Below are 20,679 nucleotides of genomic sequence, written 5' to 3'. Positions count from 1 at the left end.
AGTAGGTGGAGGAAATAGAATCACCATTGCACATGTGATGAACTGAGGCAAAAACACATGGTCACAAAAATATCAGAGCACCCAGTATAGTATATGAGTGGGATCTAGGTGCCAGAATCCAAGGTTATAAAATTTCGTTCTTTGACATTCCTAATTATTTTACATACCTCTGTTTTCAGCGCTAAGTTGTTCGGGTGTTTTAAATTCTGTTTCGCAGGAAGGGTCTCAGTTACTTTCTCACACAAAGCCTGTGAAGCGTCTAGGTTCAGTTCCCTCCTCTCCTCCCTGGGTCTTGGCTGGCAGCCAGCCCAGAGCCTCCACTGTGCTGGGGGCGCCTTCCTCGCCTCTCCTCCAGGCTTTGCCCCAACGAGGAACAGCAGCTTCAGTGTTCAGTATCAGCTCGGTGATGGAGAGAGATGAGTACTTTTGTCTAAAATGTTGGAGACCTGGATTCAATTCCCTCTTTCACCAATTAGGGTTCAAATTTGCTTCCCTAACCTCTCAGCTGTATTGACAAAGAAGTAAAAGGAAATAATGTGCAAAAAGTTCAGTAAGAGATTAGTGGTATAACATTAACATTTAAAATTCTAGAGAGACATTTTGACAAGTAACGTGCTGTGAATCAATTTTTTGTTGCTGAAGGATTGTCAGCAAGGTTTCATCTTTCCTATGTATATTTTGAAAAGCCAAAAGAATCGGATGTTCTTGTTTCATAAGCCTGTGGAGGCATGATTTTAACCTGTGCAATGAGGAAAAGGAACTTTTAACTGCCCTCAGAGTATGCCCATTTTATTCCCTACAATTAACTCCAGTGGACTTAAGATCAGAATTTGTAACTAGAACTTCAGGGTATATAAAAATAACAGTAGGAGATGAATATGTAAGTAACAAATATCCTGTTTCCATGGAATTTTGGTGAAGGAAGACAAATAAATACATTTTACATATATTATCATTGTTGCAAATAAGAGTCCTCTGTTTTCAGTGAGCAGAAACAAAAGATTATCAGAAAATATTTCTTAAGCACTCAGCTCTGAAATCATTGCACTGTATGTGCTCCCTTCTATGGGCTGTCAGGAAAAAGAAGGTTCTTTTTTGTTTGCTGACTTTTATACAATAGGAACATGTCAAATACAAGTATTGTTTAATGGTAATATTTTTATGCGTATTTATTAAAAAGCAAGTTTGTTCCCTGGATAATACCTGCAAAGAAGTCGTCATGGACAATATTTTGGAGAATTAGAAGTCAATTTTGTGTAGAATGTAATACATATTACTCTTATAATCCAGTGAAATGTACTGATTCTTGTAAGTGTTGATCCAGTAAAATCAGGCTAACTTTGTAGTAAAGTATTGACCTGTGGTGTATTTAGGAAAGGTTTAGGTCAGCAGGGCAAGCTCTGTGTTATAAAACTGAAAAGCTAAAAATCGGTAATTCGCAGCAGTAACACCAGACCTTTTAACCAGATATTGGGAAGAGATTTTACCTAATGTTTTTACATGTGTTTGCTGTTAAGGATATTTTTTGTCATTGTTAAATTGAGAAAAGTAGATTAGAGTTCTAGATTTATGTATCCTGGAGAGCACCTAAAGACCTCATCCAGTTCAGCTCTTTGCAGTGTGGCAAGATCATTGATACCCTGACAGTTGATCTCAGTTCTTCTTAAAAATCTGCAGTTAAGACTTTACAAAATTTCGCACTAGGCTATTCCAGTACTTCACTGAACTTAAAAGGTTTTTGCTGGTATGAAGCCTTAGTCTTTTTTTCTGCATATTAAAATACATGTAGTGTTTATAGAAGAAGAGAAGAGTTATGAAAAATAAACTTATATAGGCAGATTATTTCAAGCAAATAGGTAACTTTCAGTATGAATAATACCTTACCCACAGTGAAAGTACAGTATCAAAGTGGCCTAGGTATAGATTTACAGGTAGGCTGAGTGCAGATTTGTATGGAGATGAAAAGTACTCTGGAAACACTGCAATATTGTCATGAGATTAAAGCTATCTAAGTTTATATTCATCTTGTACCAGTTAGCAATTTCCATTTTTTTCAGTCGTTTTTACAATTTGACACATGATCATGAAGCTTACATTTTGGGCAGGTAACAATGTAACTTCTTCTCTTGCTCTTTTCTTGAAAAGTTTGTTAGCCCCCTTCTTGAATGTTGACTATGTAAACAGAAAAAAACTCCTAAACTGAGACCTGGAAATGTTTCTGTTATAAATTCTAATGCAGCTTCTGGGCTTAACACAAAGTCAGGTTACTTACCAACAGCTGAGGTTACCACAGAATACCTATTTAAAACAGTGAATGGCATTCCACAGTCTGAACAATGCAGTCTGTGCTGGAAAAAATATTTTTGAGAAGATATCTAATAATACATAGTATCTCTGATTTTAACTTTTGGTCCTGCAAAGTCTTTCTTCTATTGTGGTATTTCTAGAGGAACTTCTGATAACTGTGGTAGATAATTGTATTTGCTGTGTTTGAAAGTCACTTGACTTGCTCTTTACAAGCAGCGGTCTTTCGGATACAAGGATTCTCCAATACCTATATTCTTGAGTTCCCTTTCTCTGTGCCAATCTCTGGTTTAACCCAAACATCTGGTCCCTCAGCTCCTGTTCTCATACAACAGAAAGCCTCTGTCAGACATCCCCGACAATGCTGGATTCCTCCATTAATTCTCTCTTCCCTTGGTTTTCCCTTGGTGTCTTCCAAATTAGGCAGTCTTACTTCTCCTGTGTAGTTCAGTCCTAGCGCTGTTGATCTCAGCTGCCTCTCTACCATCCCTGATTCCTTTTTCTTCTTCTCTTTCTTCTCATGGGATCTTTCTGTTTTCTTTCAAAAGACAGCTGATAAAATACAACCTCATCTTCCTCCCCCCATTGTCTCACATATATTGCCCATTTGTCCCAAATTCTGTTTTCTCTTTTATCATAGGAACAAATTATACTTTGGCTTGTCTCATTTAACCCTTTTCTTCACCCAGTAACATCAATCTGTCTTCTAATCTGCTGCACACCTTGCAGCTTCATTTTTCTTCTTAACCTCTCACTTTCTTCCTCATTAGGATTTTCCAGTTTGTAACTGAGAAATAGAATGTTTTTTAAAAATAAGTTTGGGTCAGTACGAAACAAAATGTGTTGACATCTTTTCGTGTATGTGTGTGTTTGAAATGGAAAACAAATATTGCTTAGATTGTTTCTTCACTGAATCTGTCCAGTTGCTTTTATTAACCTCTTTAAACTTTTAGCACCCATCTTTCTGTAGGAAGGAGAGTCAAAAGTTTATTATACACTGTGGAAAGAACAATGTGATTTTATTTGTTTTAAACCTGCCTCCTGTCTCAAAACAAAAGGCAAAATATTTCRTTTTAGAAAATATTGAAATAAAACATTTAAGTTAGGGCTTCTCTCTAGACTTTCATTCAGGCTTCCTCTGCCATTTCTTTGTGTGCAGCAGTTTTAAGTAACAGCCTCTTTGTTCCTTTCCCATCCAATTACACATCTGAAGCATCACCTGGGTTCTTCTTACCTCACTATTCAGTCAGTGAGATGCTTTTCTGTGATCCTGACAAATGCAGTCTTGTCCTACTCGCATCCAGTCAGGATTCTTCTGTAAAGGAATGATATTTCTAGCCCATTCTAGTGTAATTTTATAATATCATACTTGTTTCATTTTTCAGTTGTTTCCCCCTTTTATATTGCATCACACAGAAGCTACTTGTTTTCCCTTTTAAGGTACTTCAGAACCGATTCCCACTCAATCGTCCCTCATTTACTGTTTACTATTACTAACTTTCTAAATGTTATTCTAATACCCATAATAACCAGCTTAACTCCATCATTTAGACTGAGTCCTTTTTAGGGAAATAAATTTAGAACACTAATAAACTGTACCAATAAGTCACGTTTTGAAGTGGTACCATCATTGCCTTCTCTCAGTACACATGTCAGAGCCCTTTGGAGCTTTGGGTGGGACAGCTGCCCAGCTATGTTAGGTCTGTTTGTGAACTTACAGCATGATTAGAATCAAATTAGCAGACTTAAGCTTAGAACAGCATCAGGTTGACTGTGCTTAAATTCCTGCCCAAAAAAGTAAGACAGAAAAGCACCATAAGGAGAATTTGTTATAATTTTAAAATACAGGAAAACTTTAGTAGTACCTGGAGCTGTGACAGACTTAGGCTTTCAAGTGTACAGTGTATACAGTGACTGCTGAACCAAGTCATCTTTCTCTTCAGCTTTCCACTTTGTACCCTACTGCTGAAGTTAGGAATCCAGGGTTTCCTATTTTGTTGAGCGCCAAGAACCAGAGAAAAAATGTGATCCATTTTCAGCAATTTGTAATTTAGAAGTCATTTGTAATTCATTCCTGGCATTGAATAAAGAACTTCTGGAGAAATAAGCAAAGGTTTAAAATTCAGAATATGCAAGTTGGGGGGTGGAAGTCTGAGAATTTTGTTGAGGTCCTTCTTTAGTAGTAAGAATACATTTGCTAGCACCAGTAAATGTTTATTAATGAGGAACTGGTTTCTTAAACTTTCCCTACTTGAAGCCTCTTTCAGACTTTTTGGAAATGTTCTTCTATTGAGAAGAACTAGTTAAAAGTTCAATTTGAAGGATATTATTGTAGATTATTCTATCATTTCTTCAATAATTTGAGATTCTGTAATGCATTTGACCTTTATACAAAGTTATTTGCTTTGTTTAGGTTTTAGAAGTGATCTCACTCCCATATCAGCTGCTGCTAGAGAGACATTTGGAATCTGGAAGAATCAGCTTCACAAAATCATCACTGCTCCTTGGAAGAATGCTGCCAGGCTCCAAAATGAGTCAACCCATATTTGATAAAACTGTGGACACAATTTACATTTTTTTGAGATAATATTGTAAAGAGTTGTATTCATAATTCCAAATTCTCTCCTCAGCTTCTAAGGGAATTGCCATGCCACAGGCAAAATTCCATTCGGTCTCTTGTTTTCAGTGCCATAACTCTCTGTGCCAGTGCATGAAAGCAGGAAATCCAAGTAAGAGTACCTGTGCTTTGATTAGCATAGCAGTAAATTTTCTTTTTTTCAAGGCTAGGAATGAGAGGATTAAAATGATAAAAATGAATATTAGAAGCTCCAATCAAAGATGTGGTATAGTGAGACTGCATGGGACATCTGAATTTTCTGGAAGCTCGTATGGTGGAAATTAAAGCATCATTTGCTCACTACTAGGATATAACATTCTTCCTTTCCTGCCCAAGGCAAAGGGTCTATTACAATTCTGTATCCCTGGATCAATTAAATTCCTTGTAAGCTAATTTATTCTAGACAGAGTATGTTTTTTCTATTTGCATGTGTTCTATCATTTTGCTGCTCATAAGTTCTAAGTCTAGAGAATAACCTTTACAAAGGATGAATAAGAATTTCCTGCATTTTATTATCCTCAGAGTTCCAGTTTGGGAAAGTAAAGGATCCAAAGTTTAATGTTCTCTGGTACGCTAACAGATTATGTTACAGGTCTTATCTTACCAACTGAAACAAATAGGGATCATAATGGCTGCTTTTCATTTCCTTCTATTATCCTGAATAATGAACCAATGGAAACACAGAATTAAAAATTATTTTAATTCCAAACTGCATTAATCTTTGTTACCTCTAAGGTGTGTGAGCTAAGTATATATTAAGGAAGTACATTTCGTATCGGGTGATTGAATGGAACTCCTGTTATTGTCAGTGAGTTATTTTCCTGATTTCCTATGTGTTATACTAAAAATTGACACCCAGTAACTTTGCTGTATAAAACACATAGAACTTTTTCTCTGTTTATAGGGTTGTGACTCCCAAATGAGCATGTCAGAAGTGTCCTGCAGTGAAAGTACCTCCTCTTGTCAGTCTCTGGTACATGGCTCAGCTCCAGAAATCCTCATTGGCCTCCTTTATAATGCCACAACTGGAAGATTATCAGCAGAAGTGATAAAAGGCAGCCACTTCAAAAACTTGGCAGCAAACAGACCACCCAGTGAGTGAAAATCTTTTTTCATCCTAATGTGTCTGAACTGGTGGGACTCTCAATAGCAAGGACGTCAAGCCTATCATTTAGTCTTACCCAATCAAAATGAAATAGAGCAATCATCAACTAATCTGTTTCATGTTTTATATTTCTAGTCAGTTGGGAAATAGCAAAAATCTAAAATTCAAAATATTAATTGTAAGTTGACAAGACTATTTTAATTTTTCTTGATAACTGACTAATAAATTGCCTTTATCATAATGATTAATTGCTAAATTACTAATGCCTCACATCACAGGCCAAGAATAAAAAGTTACAGTGTTTAAAGAGAAAGTATATGCCAGCTAATATTAATATAAACACGGTGAACAGTTATTGCTGTTCCTAGGGGAGTTGATACTGCAATCTTTGCAGTATCAAATCAAATGCATGTGTGCCTGTGCATATGTGAAGGTAATATATGTAATTTGGGAATGTCAAGGAAGACAACATAGAACCAAATTGTGACTTTTGGCATATATACTGTACAGAAGGAAAGTTCATCATCAGAAAGGACTCGAACTGAGTGTTCAAACATTCATTCAAAAATACATTTGTCTAAAATATCTCTGAACTTTATATTCTTTTAAATTTAAGCCAGATGGAATATGTCACATGCACAGAATATTTTTACTCTGTCTCTAATTCCTTGTTATAGCTTGAGAAAGTCCAGTAATGAGGGAAAGCAGGAAGTGGGTGTTTTTGTCTTTTAAGATCATCAGTCAGATTTACATAAATTGTAGCCAGACCTATTCCTCTTGGTTCTGTCTGGAGACTCAGGTTTTGGCCCCTCTTCCTGTTTTTTAATCCCCAGATTTCTGTAGCATCACTAGGTTATCCAGCAGGCTGCCAACACTGTAAAAGTGATTTGTGCATCTCACCTCGTCTTCAGACTTCAGCAGTGAGCCCCACAATATGAGACTGCTCCTCTTTCTTTCTTGACCCATGTTTTGTTTCATTCATTAATTACATTTGGCTCAGCCTTACTCTGTTTTGCTTTCTGTATCCTTTTCACACTGACAGAGCCAGAATTTGTTAACATGGCTAGAGAAGGAAGGCCAAAGAAGAATCTGAGATACTTCTGTATGATTAGGTAGCTGCCCCAGAGTGACCTATTTGAAGACAAAGCATGAAAAGAGATGGAGAAAGCTAAGAAGGTTCAAGGACACCAGGGTGGGGGGAGGAACGAAAGGAAAAGAAGATCTGGAGAGAGGGGGCTGCAGAGATGAGTGCATTGTGAGCATATACCAGCTTCTCTTTGTGCCATCATTTCCACAGAAAGGAAGCTCAGGCATGTAGGGTTGATGATGAAATGCTCTGACCAAATCTGTAGTTTGGACCATCTGCGGTCCAGAACCCTGAGAAGTGCTGCACATGCACAGGTCAGTTTTCGTTTTGCTCTTGAGAAACTACAATGGAAAGGGAAGTGATTATTTTTTTTCCACAAGTGGCCTTTTCTGTATCCCAGAGGTTGTGAACCTATGCAATTATTGTGAAATGTTTTTGAAGTAAATATGGATCAAGTCCTACCTTTCTACTTTTTGATAGCGTATACTCCTCTGCTGCTTATTTATACAGTATGTAGTAACTTATCTAGGAGGTGAGTGCAAGCAAATTAGCCAACTGCTGCAAGCAATCAAAGCTGATGTTAGAATGTGTCTTGGTTCCTCTGTGTGACAGTTACTATTATGTCTGAGAAAAGAAGAATGCTCCTAAGTATCATTTAAAATTTTGTTGAAAAGGCACATGAGCTTTTGCACATTAAATGTGTGCATTGTGTATGCGTGTATACATACACGCACACACATCCCAAGTCCATAAATATATGGTTTTAAATAGTGAGCTCTTTACATTTTAAATAGAAAGACCCGTAGTTGAATTTCAGATGTAGGCATCTCAGTTTTTTGTAGATTTTAGATCAGATTTATTCTCACGCCCAAGTCCATCACTATTCGAGAAGTAAAGTATTACAATCATGTAGTGTAAATGATAAAAGCGAAGGCCAAAAGCATTATGTATTTGTAGGATTAGTTTTCAATTCAGTGACTTTTCATTTTGTTGTTTTTAGTATATGAAGCATAACTACTGTGTGCGGTTTTTCTTAATATGCTGGAGTTTGCATGAAAAAGTATGAGGTTCGATAAAATGGATACAGTAATTTTTATCCAGTCTTTTATAACCTAATCATTTGCATGATTCTTTCTATGTTCAGTGTGCTTTAAAACCTGGTAGCTATTAGTGCTAAGATATCTCACTATGTAAGCAGTGTAATTTTTGTTAAAGATTACACAAAAACTGCACAAAATTTTCATTTCTTTAAATTTTACCCAACAATCCTTTTGTTCAATCCTTTTTCTGATCTATACTGCTAAGGTTTTGTGTTCTTCCACTCCAGTGAATAGTGTTTCCTCTTAAACTTTAACCTTTGATCCTCTCTCACCCAACTATTGACATCTGGTCATTATTTCTTTTACTGCTTTCCACCCCCTGTTGTCAGATGGACTGTTCTGTTGTCTAAAACACTTGATAGGTGGACAGGTTTATATAATCCGAGGTGAGTTCCTGTAGAAACTAATTGGATGTTGTCTTTTTCATGCAAAAGAAAACTTGCCAGCAGTAAAGCTATCCATGGCTGCCTACCATATTGGTTTACTAAAGTATATGTTTATTATCTGTGGCACTCTTTAATGCAGAAGCTGCATTTATCTCTGATTATGGATGATGGGATTTCAGTGTACCTGCACAGTGAAAATATGCAATTAGACTTCAGTCTTTTAATAACATTATTCATTAAACATGACAAGAATAAAAAAAAATGTTTTATACAGTTATATATTTCTTAAAATCAGTTACACCTTTGTGAAATGCACATCCTTCTGTAGTAGCATGGCTTGATGCTTCCGGTCAAATGAAAATACAGCTTTAAAAATAAGGGTTTATACCCAAATACTAAAATTCAGTGTGTGCTGACCACATTTACTTACATCAGCTTCTTAAGTGTACTTCCAAAGAGGACTGTACAAGCAATGTTTTAAACAATGATATTAAATTATGCAAAAACTCTTTAAAGACATATTGAATGTAATCATTCATGAATTTAGGAATTAAGAGATTTGTTGTATTGTGTAAACCTCCACCTTTAAATGCACTTGGCTACCTTTTGCTCTTTAAATATGAATAAAATCAAAAAACCCAAAGCGAGAAACCACATCCATGCAGAGATTATTTTTAAGCATTCCATTCTGGCTGTGTTGATATTATCACTGCACATCAACATTTTTTTTCTCTTGATTAGTTGTCTTCATTTTACTTTGTTTGTTCTTATTCTCTGAAAATTCAGTGGTATGCTTTACAGTGTTGTGGCTAGTTGGAGCTTGCTAAGTGTTAATGCAATTTGAGTTTGTTTAGAACAAGTAAGGGGGGTTGATGGGAAGAAGGATTATGGGGTATACCTTTAACCCACTTACCTAGTACTGAAGCTAGTTAAGTCGTTATTGTGCTTGTAATATTTTGCTTTTGTCATCTTTTTCATGTGTCTAAACTAACCTATGTTCAATCAACCTGGTATACACCATAGCCTTATATAATATGTTGTGTACATCTCATTATCCAAAACTTTTGATCTAAGACATCTGACATTCCAAAATATGCTTTATTTTGTAGATACATATGTTAAATTAACACTACTGAACTCCATGGGGCAAGAAATGTCCAAATGCAAAACTTCAATCCGCCGAGGGCAACCAAATCCAGTATACAAAGAAACCTTCATTTTTCAAGTGGCACTGTTTCAGCTTTCAGATGTGACACTCATATTGTCTGTGTATAATAAACGCAGCATGAAACGAAAAGAGATGATAGGGTGGATTTCCTTAGGTCTCAACAGCTCAGGAGAAGATGAACTCAATCACTGGACTGAAATGAAGGAATCTAAAGGACAACAAGTATGTAGATGGCATACTTTACTAGAATCTTAGTGGATGGTACAAAGTACAGTCATGGTTTAAGGGAGTTTTGTCTTTCGAGAAGATTGTCCCTTGGTCACAGTCAAGAGATTTGTTGTGGAAGTGAAAAATTGAAAATTGAAGTCAACATTCCATCTTAAAGAATGCACAACATGCAAAACGGAGTGGTTTACTGTACCATCTTCACTTAGGATCAGACACACTTCATTGGTGTCAGAGAAACCTTACTTTACACAAATATGCTAGCAGTCCCTCCCCCATCTGCCTGATGATGTATTGGTTTGGGTTTGTTTTGTGTTTTTCAATTCAGAAATATTTTATGTAAGACTCTCTAAATTAATGTACTTTTTTTTAGTTCTCTAATACTGTAGCTTCTGACCTGCCTGCATTCAGATTAAGGGTCAATAATTTGCACTATGAGAAAAAGTTATTGATCTGTATAGCAAAAAAAACCACCAATGGAGAAGAACATTTAGTAATATAGCATATATGAATATACTGTTGTTTTACACTGAGTTTCTTTCCAGGAGCTCAGTACAATTTTTTCATTTTTAATATGCATTTGGTTTGAAAAATGCTGTCATTGGGGCATCAGGTGAACTTTGACATAAAATAAATGTTTCTTCATCTGTGACAGGAACGAGCTCTGTATATGGCATAAATTGGGTTTTTCCCTCTTGCCTGTACTTCTGCCTAGTCCAAAGAGACCAGATCATTAGTTTGGTCCCTTCCAAATCTCCTTAGACAGGTTGTACTGTAAAACTGTGTAACTTTCTGTTGAAAGCACTTCCTGTATTCATGTATTCCAATGTAGGAAGCTCATAGGGCACAACTTTACTAAAATGTCTTTTCATTAAACAAATTGGTATGGATTTCTCTAAAATGTCAGTAGATAGGTCCAAAGACTGTGAAGGAAGTGGCAGCAGTTGAACTACTCAGAACAAACAGGAGAAGTCCTGTGACTTTTGTTGCAGTAGACATCCGTTTGAGCCTCTCATGAGCTGTTTTAGGGATTGCTGTGGGGTGTTTAGTGGAAGCAGAGAGCAGACCAGGAGTTTTTACCTTTCTTCTTGGAGAAGAGAACATCAGCGAGTTATTTTTTTTTCAGTGACTTGCCAGCAATTGAATGAGTGTTCACACCCAAAAGAGAAATTTGCTTTGTTTATGTTGAAGTTGGGAACTGCAGCTTTGTAATGCTGACACAGCTGCAAAGCCATGTTATCACAAGAAAGTTTGCCTTCAAATAAACGCTCACAGCTTCCACTGAAATGAGCAAAGAATCTGTGTTTCTAAGATCCCTGTTTGGCCTTAACGCTTTAGCTACTGGCACACTAATTTACTGACCGCCAGATCCAATTCAGATTACTGAAACTGTGGATTATCGGGTAAATGTTTTTTTAAAAAGCTTCTGAATTCATTTTGCCTGTGATTATGAGTTTCATTTACTTTTAATTGTTGCTGTGTGGAAAGCAAGCAAATTTGTATTTCTTATAAATGATGATGTCTTAGTAATATGAGAACTCAGTGGCTGTTGCAGCACTTGGTGGGTAGAAGAATGAAGTTTTGGATTTTTTTGGTGAGAGTTAGTGGTAGCCTGGATCATTCTCATTAGGACAAATATTTTTCTCTTGAATTTCTTTATAATACCTTTCAACAATCCTGGCTTTAGGGTATACAGTCAAGTACAGTGAGACTGAAGACAGTGAGTGTATTATAATAAAGATATTTCATGTGGTTCTCATTCTCACACTACTTAACAATTTCACAAGGTCCTTTTTAAAGGATATTGTAATTCCACTTCTTAGTTTATTTGGTGCCTTTTGAAGGGTTTATTTGCAGAACCAGGTTTTCAGTTTTTATTGATTTAAAGATTTAAAACACCTTATTACATGACTTTTGTTTTCTGATATTGCACTGTTGCTTCATTTGTAGAAGCCTTATCTACTAAATACATATAATCCCAACTTTCTTTAAGCAGAAGGTGTCTTACACTAATATAAATTGTGTCCTTCAGTCCTTTTTGTTGCTCAGTTTGTGAAATGTAATGTTAAGTGTAGAATTTAACAAAAATCAATATTAATTTTATAAGCATAAGTCAAATGCTCAAATTTTCCCAATCCTTTTAGCTTTCCTTATAATAGAAGTGCTGACTTAAGAGCCCGTACTGATGAAAAGCAGTTTTCAATGGATATAAAAGAATTTTTTACTCATTTTCTTTGTGGGTTTTGGGATGCTCTTTCCTAAAACAGAAAGTTGTCTGTTAATAGTAGTCTCTTATATAGGTTTTTCTTTATAAAATAGTGTACAGTACTTAACAGCAAGTCCTGAACGAATTAGTTCAAGTGGAGGGTTAATATCACCATTAAACAAATTAAGTCAGTTTGGAAGGTGCAGCAAGTAACCTACAGAATCCAAGCTAAACTTAACAATGTCATGGCTTGGGTTTCAGTTTGTAAGGTGCACTGCTTCAGTTTTGCATGCTAGTCAGTCAGATTTATAAGACATTGAAATCTTAATTAGAAGTAGCAGAGATTTATAACAGCCTATGTTGGGTGTATTTGGGATGACTCTTCTTTGTAGATCATGTGATTTTTCCCGAGGTATCTAGGTCCAATTCATGCTTCACCAAAAAATGGTTTGGCTTATTTGGATTTATACTGTACAAAAGGTGGAAATGAATGTATAAAGGATGGAAAGGAATATAATTTTAGGCAGTAGAATATGGGTTTTCCATGCAAAACCAGTCACACCAATAACTGGAATTTGCTATAGGCTTTATGAATTAGTTATAGTATCAGTAGCTGTCATGTTGCTTTTTGTTCCTAGATCCCATTCTTATGTTTGTCATTTTGTTTTACTTATTGCTTTATGCAAATCTATACTTTTTTTATTTGAAATCTGCCTTTAGATAAAGTTTTGTTAAACCCTGAGCAGCGGCTCATAAGTAAAGTGTGGGGGGGGGCGGGGCGGGGGAAGAGTTGTGCATTCGATTAAGTCTTAAGCATGGAACAGAATTCATAAAGAACAAAGTAATGGAAACAGTTGGAGGCATTTGTGTTTTCCTCAGAATGGCCAGTGCTGCTTTTTTGTAGCTTTTTGTTATTTACCTTCATTCAAAAGTACAATTAGTACTTGGAAGAGTTTATCAAATTATTTGACTACTTTTCTGTGTGCCAATGTACCATRTAAAGATTATAATTCTTGAATTGAATTTGTTTCCTGATAATGTAGCCTTAAATAATTGTAGAACAATGAAGTTCTTACAGATTCTATACTTGAAAATATTTCATCCTTTCTGCATGTAATCTATTTGGATTAAAGTTTAGAACATTTCCCATAGGTCTTCTCAAAGGTACACTCTTAAAGAATTATAAATAAGAGAAAAGGTGGTTGGTTCCATTTATGCTCTGTGGTAAGGGCAAGGCTATGATCCAACAGGCCAGTGCAGGCAAGTGTGAAACCACTGTGCAGGAGGACAAGAGGGATGTACAGCCACTGTAGGATGTAGCTGTCTCTTATCTACATGGAGGCAGGGACTAAGCAGAGCCACACTTCTGCTGCCCATTGAGCCGGACAGCACAGCGGAACGAGCGTGCAGACGTAGGCTGGTAGCGGTGAGGTTCAAAGCTCAGTCCCTGCCGTGCCGCCTCGTGCTCAGGACTGAAGAGACAGACGACAGCCGTGTTGTAACCACACGGTGAGATCCAACTGCAAAGGCAGCAGTTAGGCAAGGTATAAATTCTGCTATTTGAGAAATAGGACATAATTTCTTAATCTAATGAAAATCCTCTAACCTCATTAATAGTTAGATTTCAAAATATGGCGAGCCCTTGGAATTCATGTGTGTGCTATGACTGGAGCTGAAGATTCTGTTTATCCACGTAGTGAACGCTCAAGCTGAAATATTTTGTCCTGTAAACTCTTGTAACCATTCCTAATGGATAATGTAATGCCAGCATTAGTACCTTCCCATTTTCCATATCTTTGGACTAAATATGTCTTTGTTGTTGACCTAAAATCTGTATTTGTGTTGCTGATTTTCTCTCTTTTCTCCCTAATGACTTGCTCCTGTGAGCTCCCCAGCACCCTGAGACTTGTGGCAGTCACTTGACCTTGGAAATCAGGGGCACTCTGCACCTCTTATAATAAGGTACTGGTGCAATCTGGTGCAAAATTATATGACCTGTTCAACTCCTGAAGGTTTCTTAAATGCAAGGCACTGGAGTTTTAACATGATGAGGCAGAGGAAGGAAAAACTTTTTTTTTTTTTTGAGGCTATACGACATTTTAATGTATGAATTGAATAAAGATCACACAACACAAAAATTCTAACAGAAAGTTTATGACAAAATCAGACAATTATGTTTTAGGCAAAGCTTTTGGCCTTAGCTGTTCCAACTTGAAACTAACAGCAGAATGCCCTTTGGTTTAACTGAGAGCTGTATTGAGCCCTGTACCCCATTCATCACACTTTCCGGAGGACTGCTGTCTCATCTAAAGCAGTCTCTAATATTATGGCTTGTCAACTATAAGGCAGACTGACTTCCTCCTTGAGCTGAATTTTTAGTAACAGCTAAACATTCATTTAATTCTCTCTCTGATAGGCATTCATACCTCTCATTAATGTTAATGAGAGGAACTCAGGGGCCATCAACAGGAGAATAGACCTGACCCTGAAAGTGTAATAGGATCAGCATATTAGAGCGTTGATACAGCATAGCACCTGCAACATAAGCAAATGTAATTTCAGTTATGAATGGAGGTAAAAAGCAAATATCAGGAGACTGTTATAAATTTAAGTACTTAATTATTATCACTTCTTTTTGTTTCTTTTTACTGTTCACTGTTAGAACAAGCCATCCAAGAGTGTTCTTTATTTTTGGCCTTTTTAACTCAACTGCCAGGTTTTGTAGTACACCAAAGCTGGATTTTGGTCTATTTTGTTGGTAGCTTTTAAGGGAGAAGTCACAGGAGCATTTGCTTGTCAGTGAATCAACACCTGACGAAGTGATGTCACCTGAGAGTGAGAGCTTTAAAATAAGCGATGGCTTGATACCATGTTATCTACAATGACTCAGATTCCGCCCTTGGAGCCTTGTGGTCCTTGGAGGACCCTGCCCAGAGAAACAGTTGTGGAAGCTGCACAGATTTGTGTGAGCACTTTATGGCTTCTAACCTAATACATTTTACAGATACAAGAAGGGTGAATAGTGTTCAGGATGGTTACACGCTGGCCTACAATGATATAGGTTAGTATAGCCTTAAGAATTTATTACTGCCCCTCTGTAAATTCAAGTAGGATTTCTTCCTTTCCTCACACTGCAGAAAGCTTGTGCACCAAACTTATCTGCTTATACCTACCTAAATATGGCACAGTTATATTGATGTTAGCAAGCTTAGTCCAGATGTAACATAGTGCAACTAAATTGGTCTGACATATGCTGGATCAGGTTTTGATGCACAGGCTTCTGCTGGTACTATGTAGAATAAGGTCCTTATGAGCTGAACATGCCAGGAGTAGGAAAGTGGATAGTACTGCTTCTTTAGGAATCAAAACCAGGAACCAGGCAAGACTAGCCTAATAGCAAGAAGGATGAGCCAGCTGCATTATATGCTGATTTGGTTCACTTTCTTGGAAGCATCTGCTGGCAGAGCTGGTCTAAAGCCCCCAAGACTTGGCTATCTCTGAGAATCCCACTTGGGATAGCAGAAGCAGTAATATAATACTATGAAGGAATACCTCATGGACATTCAGGGATGTAATTAATGTCATCCTTTTTTTCTCTTATGTCTGAGGACAGGAGTCTTGCCCAGTGTATCAAATTAATTCTTCTGCTGTGCTTTCCAAAGCCTGTGGACATTCACTGCATGCCTRTGGTTTAAAATGGATTGATTTATAACTTTTGTTTGATTTCCAAAGCATAAGTTCAAGTGAATCTACAGAATTAACTAGAAGAATTACCATAGCTTCTGAGATGTAAGGTAATTTCTATGCCATAGTGCAAGCAAGGAGCTGGGCTTTGAACAAGTTTTGATAGCAAATTTTGTAAATGGCTTGTTACAACGTTTTAAGAAAATTTCTAAGCAGTTGAATGTATTAGGGAATATTAACAAAACAGAAGATAGAGCAATGATCTTTTTTTACTATACAGCTGGTTTGCTGTCCTTTCCAGTAAACCACAAGGTTCATTACTGCTTGGTACTGTTTCATTTATGATAACTGTTTTTAATGTGATTTTCATGACAAAGTGTAATTAGTGAAAACTTTTATTCAATTTTTCCCTTTCTTTGCTTTTTTTAAGGAGAAATTTCTCCTTATATAGTATATATACTTTCTTACAGAGCTTTCTTACCTATTTTTATACAAGATGATTTAACAATGTAAAATTAAATGCTCTATGAGCAAAGCTATATCACTGTTAAACAATCTAAGTGCTAAAATAATGACTAAGGGCCTGAACCCTACTGCCTTTCACTCAGGTCCTGGTTTAACCACACTTCTTTCATGCTGTGTAGTACCTTTGCCCATAAGCAGTTCCATCTGTGTCTTTGAAATGACTCACAGAAAGGTACTATTAACATAAATAACAGTGGTAAAACTGAGCCTCTTCTCCATTCTTAGCGGGACATCTGTCATGAGTAAAGACTGCTGGCTCTGTCCCAAAATTATAGTTATAGATTATAGTTCCCTTGGTCTTCAGTAATTTTGAACTTGTTTTCTGGTGACTATAAGCTAATAACTGATATACAAATATTGAATTGTGCTGTTATCAGCAAGATTATTAAAATGTGTTTCACATTTTAATTCATTCTTTCATAGAGATATAAAAAATTGGATTTGTGAAGCATTATATTGCGTAGAGATAGCACACATTCACCGCATTTTTAATGAGTGTATTAAATATACGGTATGTAGCATTTTCTTGCATACTTTTATACAGTCTGTACACCACCGATGCACTCGGTGCCTTGTTTCTTTTTGTACAAAACTAATACTTAGAGAAACTGATGTTATCGTGTGTAAACAATGTCACTGAAATTCAAGAGATGTCTTAACCTGATTATTCCTCGTATAGGAGGTTTTAAATGGCGGTTCAGTTCAACATAATGCATTTCTTTGATTTTTAAGCAATCCCTTTTCCTTCCTCGTCCCCCTTTCCAAGAAACCTCCTCATACAACTGTTTATTCTTAATTGATTCCTGTGTCTGATGTAAGTCACATGGTGTTAACCAAAGAACCAAGTCTGTTTCTAATTCTTTGGGCAAATAATGTTTGGACTTGCTGTTACTTCAGACAGAAATGATATAATGGATCTCTTTGAACAAATAATAAAATAGGCTTCTGTAAATGTGATTCACAGCTGAGAATTCAAGATACCTCTTTTCTTACTGGTTGTGCACTATTGTGTCAGTAGCAAAGTGTTTGATTTGTATTTCTTTGTGTGTTTTAATCAAACTCACAAAACAAATATAAATAAACAGTGCTGTCAAATTAGCCTATTTTACCCATTTTATACATATGTCAGAAGTTTACAACTTTGAGAACACAGGTGGGTTCAAGCTTTTCTGTGTCTAAAGTCCTGATATTATATAATACTATCTAGTGTATACTGGTCTTACAGAAACAGACTCATGCTGCATTGTATGTACATTTCCTACTAGTATCCTCTTTATTGTATAATTTATGTAATATAACACTATTTTCAACTACTGTCTCAACTTGAAATTCCTTAAAATACAGTGCATGTATAGCCTTAAACATTCAAGACACCGAGAAGTTTTAAAGGGAATAGAACTTATTTGCAAGTCCTTTTTGGCACAGAAATCCGAAAATTATTTTTATATATCAGCCTGTTAAAAATTGCAGAAAAAATGAGTATATTGCAGTCATGGTACCAAACATGCTCAACTCCTAAATATATGCATTTGCAAAAAGCATTTCTACTGACTTCTTTGGAGGTGAAACATCAATGTTCATTTTATTTTCTTTCTTGAGTTTGCTTATTTTGTTTTTAGAGCCTCTTCAGCTTTATACTTTGATTTCTGTACTGAAACCTGGAGCCCCTAACTAATGTGTGTGACTGAATTTGCCGTTCTCAGAATTCCTTTTCTCCTTTGCTATATTTTAAGTAAATAAAATTCTCTGTAAATTGGTTTTACATTTTGACAGTAACAAAATTGGAGTGAATGATTTTTTTTAAGCTGTTTACATGACTTATTAAGTTCTTAGGACTTTTTTTGAAACTGTCATTATAATCCAGATGAAGACATACTTTTCCTGGCATTTCAGTCCACTGTCGGTGAAAATGGAGTTCTGGCAATGAATATGCAGATCTGGACATTGGGTGTCAAACTGTAAATCCCCGGAGGGTTTTATAATTCCGTGTCACATTGTATCTACAGTATCTCCAGTTGTGTATTGTCAGATACTTGTTGTTTTGTTTTCTTTATTATTAACTAGCAAAAAACTACTTTTAACATTTTATGCTCGTGTGTGTTGATCTTGAGGGTTTCCAGTGTGTAAAATTAGTTAATCTTGTCAGTTCTCTTTCTATAAAAAGCTGGTCTTTCAGCGTATGTATTTCATTACAATTCTGATTTTGGGGAGAGGCAAAATGCCACCAGCTATTTGTGGTTATATTTACCTATACAGCACAGGAAACTTTAATTCCATGTTAATTTGATGAAAACATGCTGTAGTATATTTTCAAACCTTGGATCTGTCACAACATTAAAATAGTCATTTTACGTACTTGAAGCTTGGCAACTGTGCATGTTTTGTTTGCTCTCTCTATTTGTGCTGATCCTTCTGTGAAAGATGTTTCTGTTAATTTCAGGATTGAATGGGTGGCTCTGGGTTAATTCAAAAGCTCTTTCCTATACATGGAATCTAGCTCTTTGCATTTGAACTTAATTGCTGGAAAGTATATGAAAAAAGGAAAAATCACTTTTTAAATGGGTGGTTGTTGCTTTCCTTTGGAATTCACTAGACGTTAAACAAATATAATAGATGTCACTGTTTAAAAGATGGTAATGCTTGATTTTGAACTGCAGTCTGTAGTTCAGAGTACATTACTCTGTAATGAGAAGAAAAAACTTTTTAGTTTTGAGAAGCCAATCCTGACCCTAACACACTTCCTTTTGCTCTAAGTTTCCTAAGTTTCCCTAATTCTTTTCTATTTCTTACAGTCTTTGCTGATGTCATGAATCTTCTATTTAGAAAATTTTAATTTAACCAGTATGATAACACTCTGACAAATATGATATGTATGCTGGCAAATAAAGACTCACTCAGGTGTTAATTCTGTTTGACTTTGGAAACTGTTTACAGTTTTTTCCTGGGTTCACATAGGATTCTCTGTGCTTCTTTCTTCAGCATGTATTTCTCAGAAGAGATTTCATCTGGCATTTTTATGCTTAGCTTTAACTTTCTAAGGAATAAGTAAGCTGAAATAATTGAAGTTTGATTTAAACATGAAAGAACACTTTCCATAAGTAACATAATTTTACGGTGACACAGCATAGATCTGTACTATCCTCTAATGATTTTTGTAGTGCATTTTAGAAAAAAGCTTTCTGAACTTTCATTGCAGCTCTGCTTTAGGATGTGCCAGAGTATATATACATTTTAATACACATTAGCATACCTGAAAAAAACAATTATTACAACAATTAAAGCGGTATTTTTCTATCCTAAGGGTAGGAACACTTAGTAGAAAGAGCTGCTCTCGTTTCTTCCCATTTCTGCAGATGAAAGGAGCATAGCCCAGTGCCTTTCACCAGAGGAAAGCAAGGAGCGATGGGTGTGTTTGCTGTATCATCCTGCGAGCCTGGACCCGTCCTAGTCATTTCTGCAAAACCCAGGGCTTCCACAAACAAGCTAATGTGGTACTTGCTGGCATTTCGGCTGGAATTTGCAAAAGGCTATACACTTAAAAACACCTTGTCATTACACATGGAGACTGGCATATATTTGGCGATTAAGAAATTTCTAGAGGAGCATTTATGTTGTGTCCATATTCTTTAGAAAATGCCATAAGACGTTTGGTATCCTTGTCTTAAAACAAACAAACAAACAAAAACAAAAAAACTTTTATCCCCAGGTGATAAGAAATCTATTAACTATGAAACCTATTAAATCATATGAACTATCAGATATTTGTTAGCCAAGGTTGAAGGAAGTGAGGATTTACGAAGCTGTGGAAAGATGACAATTGAAGAGTCTTCATGACAGAATAAATCAAACAAACATTTTATATGGTATTAATTTTTCACAGAAGTTGTTTAAACAACTACAGCCATTTTGTATGCAAAGATCACAGGAAAAAGTGTGAATACACCCTGTGAGTTAAATTCAGCTTTCAGTTGCATATGTGGTACCTTTCTGCCACTTGTGGATGTTTCTCTGTTCACTCTGTTTCACGGAGGTAGCTGAGCAGAAGTACACGTAATGCTCATAGTTGTTAAATACATTGCTGTGCAACAGTCATTGCTCCAGACAGGTAGGGCCAAGTTAAGTCATTTGTATGCAGATACACCTTTACTTGGCAAAGGTTTTCTCCGAATAGTTGTGTTCATGTGGCAGATTCCACATTAGATAGTATATAAAATCTCTTTGAAGTAACTAGTTACTTGTTACCAGAAACTCCTGTGGGTAAGGGCTATTTAG

General features: G+C 36.2%; 1 protein-coding gene across 1 annotated transcript in view; it reads left to right on the top strand.

The window, feature by feature from the left end:
* Positions 1–10,397, top strand: part of SYT14 (synaptotagmin 14) — a 71,391-nt gene extending 60,994 nt beyond the window's left edge. The window contains exons 6-7 of the mRNA XM_026072328.1: positions 5,826–6,015; positions 9,709–10,397. Of these exons, the coding sequence (XP_025928113.1) occupies positions 5,826–6,015; positions 9,709–10,022 (504 nt within the window). The 3' untranslated portion in view covers positions 10,023–10,397. The remainder of the gene's footprint in view (positions 1–5,825; positions 6,016–9,708) is intronic.
* Positions 10,398–20,679: the final 10,282 nt, after the last annotated feature.

Source organism: Apteryx rowi, unplaced genomic scaffold, assembly GCF_003343035.1.
Source record: "Apteryx rowi isolate R43461 unplaced genomic scaffold, aptRow1 scaffold_34, whole genome shotgun sequence".
NCBI lineage: Eukaryota > Metazoa > Chordata > Aves > Apterygiformes > Apterygidae > Apteryx > Apteryx rowi.
This window is presented reverse-complemented; position numbering and strand designations above follow the sequence as displayed.